Source organism: Gadus chalcogrammus, chromosome 21 (genome assembly GCF_026213295.1).
Source record: "Gadus chalcogrammus isolate NIFS_2021 chromosome 21, NIFS_Gcha_1.0, whole genome shotgun sequence".
In the NCBI taxonomy this organism is placed as follows: Eukaryota; Metazoa; Chordata; class Actinopteri; order Gadiformes; family Gadidae; genus Gadus; species Gadus chalcogrammus.
In genome coordinates, this window is record NC_079432.1 from 4,732,063 (window position 1) to 4,740,716 (window position 8,654).

An 8,654-nucleotide genomic window follows, 5' to 3' on the forward strand; every position below is an offset into this window, starting at 1 on the left:
CATGCAACCACACACACACACATACACATACACACTGCACTCAGACACTCGCATGCACAGAACCACACACGCACACACTCAGAAACACACGCTCACATAGATGCACTCATGCACGCAAATATACACACAATAATGCTTTCAGACACACTTCCGGCACACACATCCACAGCGCTCAGAGAGATAAGCCCCTTTTACACGGCGTGTTGAAAGCAGGAATGCTGCAGCGCTACTGCGTCGCTCTCCTCCGTATAAAACGTACACCCACGTAACGGTGGGCCGTTGTTGTTCCTTCAGCTTTCAGCAGAGCCACCAGCCGAGCTGTGTGGATGCATGGGTGGATGTAGTGTGACAGTAGCGTGCCGCGTCGAAGCGCACACGGTAGGGGCATCACGCATTACGGTTCTGCGTTACAAAAGCAAAGCATAATGACGGATCTTCTTAAGGGGGCTCAGTGGATAAAAGGGTGCGAGTCATGAAGGAACATGCATGAGCTCTCGTGTGCATCTTGGTTCATCCATACCTCCTGGTGTGTGTGTGTGTGTGTGTGTGTGTGTGTGTGTGTGTGTGTGTGTGTGTGTGTGTCTGTGTCTGTGTCTGTGTGTGTCTGTGTCTGTGTTCTTAAGCCTCACCTTATTTGGATGAGCGCAGTCCCGCGAGTGATTGTAAGGTTGCCGGAAGGTTGACCGTAAGGTTCCTAGTCTGATCCCCGGCTCCTCCTAGCGTGTGTCGAGGTGTCCCTGAGCAAGACGCCTCACCCTGACTGCTCCTGACGAGCTGGCTGTCGCCCTGCGTGGTTGACTCCGTTGTCGGTGTGTGAATATCTGCATGAATGGTTGTGAGTCGCTTTGGATAAAAACGTCAGCAAATCCCGTAAATGTACACATAAATGTAAATGATCCTGGAATGTTTTATTTCAGCTCACCACCGTTTCTTTTTTTAATAAAATACATAACAGCACAAGGAAAGACGGCCTCTTGAGCAAGACGCCCCTAAAATACCTGCTCCTGAATCTGACATACATCTGAACTCACTGTAAGACGCCTTGGAAGCAAACCGCCTGCTAAATGATTAAAGTGTAGTAGTGGGTTTAAATAGTTTATGGAAAGACAACGACAGCGGGTCTTCAAGAGACCCAACCGGCAAGCGGCAGTAATTACGAGTGGAGCCTATGGGATAGGCCCTGTCTGATAATGGCTGGGCAGTGATAAGCTCTGGCTGCTCACACCTTCTCCTGCCTTTCCCTCTGGCTGAGTGTGCCACCTGTTCGCTGTTTAGGCTGCAGAAACACACCCAGACAGGAGGAGGAAAGGTGCTGTGGATAGGAAATGTGTCCCGTTTGTCAGCCGACGTCATGCCAGTGCAAATCAGCACTATACTGGAAGTTTGGACATCTCGTTTTTTCCCCCCTCCGTTTTCGCTGCGTCGGTTTAGAAGCTCCCATCTCTGCTAGGATGTGATTGGTCATTATTTCACCACCCGTGCAAGTTGATCAATGGTGATTTTTTTCTTTAATATTTTTCTTTTAAAGGAGCATTTAGGCAGAGGCCTTGCTTCATAGATGTGTGGGGATTTTATGTGACCTATCAACTGAATGGAGGAACTGAATCACATCAAAGAAGAAACGAAGACTTCTAAGTGATTTCAGTGTTCTGTCTCTCTCTCCTCCTATTATATTTTTTTACTTATTTTTTAAGTGGCGCCACAAGTCTCTTATATACGAAATTGTGCTTTGTACCCTAACCATCTATATTTGCATTTCAATGCATTTCTAATAGGAAGTCCGTATCAGATGGAGACTTGTATGTGATTTTATTTATTTATAACTTTTTGGTATTTAATTCAGACCCTTCAAAGCAAAAACCAACCTTTTGAAAACAACATCGGCAAAAACAAACCTTGTAAAACAATCCCCTCGAACAAGCCGCGTGTGTATTTTACATTGTTACGCTTCATTTACATTCCAGGTGCGTCTTCGTTAGATGTTTTTTGTACCTGCAGACCCATTTCAAAGAAGACCAAAATAATTGGCAGTTAAAACCGCTGCGATCGGTAGCGCTCCCCCCCTCACCAATCGGTATCCACCAAAGCAGGGCACCAGTCTCACCCACCCGTTATCACCTTCTTTTTAAATATACTTTCTTATCATATCTTTTCTTTTCGCCCTCAACGTCAATTACTGGTGATTTTATCTGATTAAAAAACGTTGGTGTGCCTTCGATCCGTTTGTACGCCATCTGGGCTGCATGGCGGTGGTTTGCTAGCCGGCTAGGGATAGCCGTGTGGGGCTAGGGGGCTAGCGGTGTGAGGCTAGGGGGCTAGACGTGTGGGGCTAGGGGGCTAGCGGTGTGAGGCTAGGGGGATAGCCGTGTGAGGCTAGGGGGATAGCTGTGTGGGGCTAGGTCCTCCACTGAGGAAGATAGCGCTCCTCCACCAGCTGGTTGGGAATTGGAAACAACATCTTGCGTGCTCATGTTTGTTTGGATTTAGACAATCACACACACGCACGCACGCACGCACGCACGCACGCACGCACGCACGCACGCACGCACGCACGCACGCACGCACGCACGCACGCACACGCACACGGATACAGATACAAACACGGAGGCACGCTCACATGCACGCTCGCCCGCTCACACACAAACACACACACACAAACAAATGTGGAGACACTGGCATGGTCACCTGCACACATGTACGCACACACACACGGGGCATTAGGACCATGTCGACCTGCCAGGTCTGCTAATTAAACAAATTAACTTGGCTAGCGGCCGGAATAAGGACTCAGCCTGCCAACTCCAACCTGCTAGTTCTGCTGTCTTCCAATCTAAGTTACCCACACACATACACACATGCACGCACACACTTACACGACGCATGCACGCACACACACACACACACATACACACACACATACATGATGCAGGCATAAAAATGCATGCGCGCAAACACACACACACACGCAAGCATGCAAACACACATGCATGCATGCATACACACACATGCACACACTCACACACGCACCCACACAAACACACAAGCACGCATGCACACGTAAACATGTATCCACGCGTACCCAGAAACACCCTCACAGCGAAATGCTAACCAACAGCTACAACTTTACTGAAGGACATTCTATTCTCCACTCTTTTTCCCACTAGCTTCACAAACACACACACATGCACACACACACACACACACACACACACACACACACACACACACACACACACACACACACACACACACACACACACACACACACACACACACACACACACACTAGAGCTGAGATGATAAACATCCTTGGTTCTCTTGTTCGTTTTTGACAAAAACAACCACTCACACAGACACACATACTCTCACACACATTTACACACACACACACACACACACACACACACACACACACACACACACACACACACACACACACACACACACACACACACACAGACACACACACACAGACACAGAACAGAATAGCACAAGCAGATACAGGGCAGTAAAAGGGAATGGTATCCAATAGTTCAGCACTTTGCGCTTCTTTCATTATTTATTGTTTGCTTTGAGACGGCCTTGGAAAAGTTGTCATCAAACTGGGGCAAAATATTGATGGCAAACATTGTGCGCCCTGACCTACGGTAATGGCTCTGGGCCTTTGGGAGTATTCTGCTCCGAGCGCTCCATGTAACGCGAGACAACGGAACGATCGGAGCGAGAAAACGTCCCGGGAATAGCAGTGAGATACGAGACGGGTTGAGGGGTTGGCACGATAGAAAATGGAGCCACTCGGTGAAGGAGAACGAAGAAGAAAGAAAGTTAGTGGTGCGGAGATAGGCGGTTGGACGCGAAGATGGTAATTATCCCGATAATAATGACAACGGATGTGCTGAGAATGATAACCGCTCCGCCACGCTTTGAAATGGGAGTGCGCTGCGTCGGAGCTAAATACAGTAAATGTGTTGAGAGAAAAGAAAACGAGAGAGAGAGGGAAGGGAGGAGGGAGGAAGATTCTGAGGGGTCGGAAAGTGTGCCTTCCAACTTCACACTATAGAGAGAGACAGAGAGAGGGAGAGAGAGGGACAGAGAGGGACAGAGAGAGAGGGATTCTGAGGGCAGAAAGTGCGCCCACCAACTCAACACTAAACCACTTAGAGCCCACCACCTGTGGGGCCCAACAAATTGCTTCAACAGATTTTATGGAGCCTGAAATGACGACAGCCGCGTGTGTGGAAGAACATTGTGTCAGTTTGTCCGACTGGCTTTCAGCGGGAAAACACGGTGCACAGAATAGAGCCCATATTAGCCGGCTGGACGGAGAGTGGATATCATCCTTTATAAATGGTGAGACAGGGGAAAGTGGTGGCGCGGGTGGTGGTGGGGTGATGATAAAGTGGAAGATGTACCATCGTTTTGGATAGTGACGCTGGAGAAGGTTGGGTGAAGATACAAGGATTGGCTAGAGCTGATGATGACGAAGGTGGCGGTAGGGATGGTGATGATGATGATGGTGAATGTAATGCGGCTGATTCAGGTTTTGTGGATGAGGATGATGATGATGATGATGATGATGATGATGATGGTGATGAAGATGGTGAGCATTATGAAGAGGGTGAGGATGAAGAGGATGATGGTGATGAGGTTAAGGAAGATGCTGATGATGTTATTAACATTATGAGGATGAAGACAATGCAGATACGGATTCGGAAGATCATGGTGTTGAAGGCAGGAGAGATGGTGATGATGAGGATGAGGATGAGGATGATGATGAGGATGAGGATGAGGATGATGGTGTTGAAGGCAGTAGAGATGGTGATGATGAGGATGAGGATGAGGAGGATGATGAGGATGAGGATGAGGATGATGGTGTTGAAGGCAGTAGAGATGGTGATGGTGATGATGATGATATGAAAGTATTGATGATGATTGATAATGGTGAGGGAGACGACGATGATGATTTCTACTGCTGATCTCCTTGCCTTCACCAGGTTTTGTCATGCACTGGGCTTGAACACTTTGGTGATGATAAAAGTGACACGCTGTTGAGAGTAAACACAGTAACGTACTGCAGGCTATAAGATGTCACGTTGGAGACATTGTGATGACCCGCTCGGAGCGGGAGTTATGTTGATAGAGGTTTTGATGATGATGATGATGATGATGATGATGATGATGCTGATGACCAAAAGCTAGATAGATGCGATCCAGTCTTGCTTTTCTTCTGGTCAGAAGAGTACGTGCTTGTCGGCCCACCATTGCGTTGCCCGTCGCTTGCCATTGCTTGATGCTCATCTTGTACCCTCCCTCCCTCTGCCGCTGACGACCGGGCCGTCCGCACACGCTCAGTCCGCACGCGCTCAGTCCGCACGCGCTCAGTCCGCACCTGCTAGTCCGCACGCGCTCAGACCGTCGCCGGCGGGCGTGTCTCCGCATGGCGCCTCCTCTCACGCCGCGGCTGCGTGACTAAACCTCCATCATGACCATCATAACAGCCCCCACAACCCACCCCCCCCCCCGCGACCCCCATATCCACCCCGCCTCTCGCTCCACCGCCCTCGCCCCCCTCGCCCCCCTCCATCCCCACGGCGACCTCCCCATCGACCACCGCCCTCGGCCCCCTCGCCCCCCTCCATCCCCACGGCGACCCCCCCCCCCCCCCCCATCGACCACCGCCCGCGACCCCGCACGCCGACTTTCTAGAGCCCCATATCAGTCCCTCCTCTGTTTTTCTCTTTCTTAGTTCCCCCCAACCTGACCGTGCCGCGGGGCAAGTCCCCGCTGGTGGCTCGGGAGGGGGACACGGTGGAGCTGGAGTGCCTTGTTTCAGGGAAGCCAAAGCCCATCATACTGTGGTCGCGGGCCGACAAGGAGGCGCCCATGCCCGACGGCGGCATGCAGACGGAGAGCTACGACGGCGTGCTGCGCGTGGTGAACGTGTCGCGCGAGATGACGGGCTCGTACCGCTGCCAGACCAGCCAGTTCAACGGCTTCAACGTCAAGGCCCGCGAGGCCCTGGTGGAGCTCATCGTCCAGTGTGAGTACCCGGGGGCGGCGAGGGGGGGGGGGGGGGGGGGCAGGGGGGGGTCGAGGAGTGTGTGTGTGTGTGTGTGTGTGTGTGTCTTTACAAGAGAATGGGCACAGGAGTCTACTCTGTATCTTTTGAATGAGGCTGAGGGTGTGTGTGTGTGATGTGTTTGTGTTCAATGACAATGAGCACATCAACTCTGTATACTGGTGTATACAGAGTTAAGGGTCTGTATAAGGGTGTGTGTGTGTGGTTGTGTGTGTGTGGTTGTGTGTGTGTGTGTGTGTGTGTGTGTGTGTGTGTGTGTGTGTGTGTGTGCGCGTGTGGTTGTTTGTGTGTGTGTCTGTGAGTGTGTATGTTCATGAGAATGAGCACAGACATATGCTGTATACTGTGTATGAGGATGAGATCTGATTGTGGCAGTTTGTGAGGGAGGTGTGTGTTTGTGAGTGTGTGTGTGTGTGTGTTGTATATGACGCTAAGCGTGTGTTTATGTGGGTGTTTGTGTATACACTACAATGAGCAAAAGCATCTGCTCCGTATGCAGTAAACGAGATCGAGGGTGTGTGTGTGTGTGTGTGGTGGCTGTGTGCCTGAGTGTATACACAAGTATCTCATGTGAGTGATTAGGCGTGGTTGTGTTTGTGTGTGTCCTTCCGTGCGCGCGTGCACGCGTGTGCTCTCTGCGTGTTCCACGCGTGTGTTCCGCCCAGTGCGACCCCCCCCCCACAGAAACAACCCCAACACTCCACCTCTCCGTGAGGCATTAAGCGCGTGCTCTCCTCCCTATGCACCGGCTTCGTGTGGCCCTCCGGTGGGTCTCAGTGTGACTGGCGGGTTGGAGCGTTCCTCCGTCGTAGAGCTCCCCTTCTACGGCCGTCCAATTTCCCCCTTTTGAAGTGAGGTTTTTTTTTTGTAGAATTAGGCAAATCCCCTGCCTTCCCTCTTTAGTCGTGTCTCTGGGACGCCGGGCGACGCCTTGAATCCAGCCCCCTGGAACGGCTGCTGGGGAAGCTGTGCTAAACGCTAGCACACAGACAGCACAGCTGCCGGGGAGGCCAGCCTGCTCGCCCATTATGGGGCCCCTTCTGTGTGTGTGTGTGTGTGTGTGTGTGTGTGTGTGTGTGTGTGTGTGTGTGTGTGTGTGTGTGTGTGTGTGTGTGTGTGTGTGTGTGTGTGTGTGTGTGTGTGTGTGTGTGTGTGTGTGTGTGTGTGTGTGAACATGCATGTGTGTTTGTGAGGGAGATTGAACGAGAGGGAGGGAGGGGGAGAGAAGCCCTAAGATTGGGCCAAATTCTCTGGATTTGGACCCCCTGCCACCCCTCCAACCTGTAAAAAACGCTTTCCTCCTGAAGATGTGGCATTCAAAGATGGCTTAACAGCTAATTAGCAGAGGGCTAATTTATTCTCGCCCAGTCTTCATTTTCTATTCATTTATGTAAATTTGAGAAGAATATTTAAAATGAACGATAGCGAACTCAAAGCGGTGTCACTCACTCAACGGCCTGGGGTATTTTTTGAACGGGGGGGACGGGGGGGGGGGAGAAGGGGAATTGGAGGTTTGAAAGGGCTTGAAATGGAAGCGATTCCCTGTGAATCACCAACGGAACGCGCACTGTTCACCGGATAGCCACGCAGGAAATAAGACGCGTAATTCTCATGGCCATGAACTCAGATCGAGTAAATGTGACTACTAGCGGTATGCCGCAGAGTCGCTTCAGCTCTGACGCTGTTGTTTGGTTGGTTTGTATTCACCCCCTTCCCACTCTTTCCCTCATGGCCTACTTAGTTAACATACACATTATTTAATCAATTGTCAGTTACATTCTAATCAAGAAACAATCCAAGGCAGCCCTTTTGTTTTGTTTTACACTACAATCAAGGCAATTAACGCGATATACAATGTCTCCTCTTAGAATCCCGTCTAATAAGAAACGCACGCACCCCCCTTAATCTATTAAAGGCAGATTGCTGGCAAAAAGAAGAAAAGAAAAAAAAAGGTCTGACATTAACAAACCTGCGAGCTTGGCACCGTGGACAACACAGTGTGTAAGATAAACTATAATTGATGTACGTCTAGCTGGCTTTGTAACACCTTACGCCACGGTGCTGTAGACGTTCCGGAAGGTTCCGTAGGCTGGCTGGGAGAGAGGAGGCTGTTGTATCGCCATCCTTGCTATGGGTGTCACGTCGAGAGCTAATCCCTTAATGTCTCCGCCGTGTATGGAGAATTAATTACGTTCTGACGTGCTTTGAACACTATGTTTGGCCTTTTTTTTTTTTATATGGTTTCTATTTGAACGAGGCTGAATTGATGAGGAGGATGTCGCGATGACAGGCGATATCAAAGGTTAGCTGTTGTGCTATACGCCGTGCGCTATTTATACACCAGCTCACCAGTGTTGGCACCCAATGAGTAAACAAAGACAGTTCGTCGACATGCCTTTTATATATTAGCGAACTGTAGTGTCTCGCATGGGCGTGTAGGGGCATGAAAACACAGATGGTTGGAAGGGAAAAAATAAGAAAATGACTGAACATTGCTAATGTCAGCTCACCAGTCACATCAAGGAGGCAGCGAAGAAGATTTAATTGACCGATCACTTTTTCTGCACCGATGCAA

At 50.1% G+C, this 8,654-nt stretch overlaps 1 protein-coding gene across 1 annotated transcript in view; it reads left to right on the forward strand.

Annotated features, from left to right (window-relative positions):
• Window positions 1–8,654, forward strand: part of LOC130374897 (MAM domain-containing glycosylphosphatidylinositol anchor protein 2-like) — a 183,221-nt gene that overhangs the window by 147,624 nt on the left and 26,943 nt on the right. Inside the window, exons 15-16 of the mRNA XM_056581873.1 lie at window positions 5,747–6,040; window positions 6,745–6,845. Of these exons, the coding sequence (XP_056437848.1) occupies window positions 5,747–6,040; window positions 6,745–6,845 (395 nt within the window). The remainder of the gene's footprint in view (window positions 1–5,746; window positions 6,041–6,744; window positions 6,846–8,654) is intronic.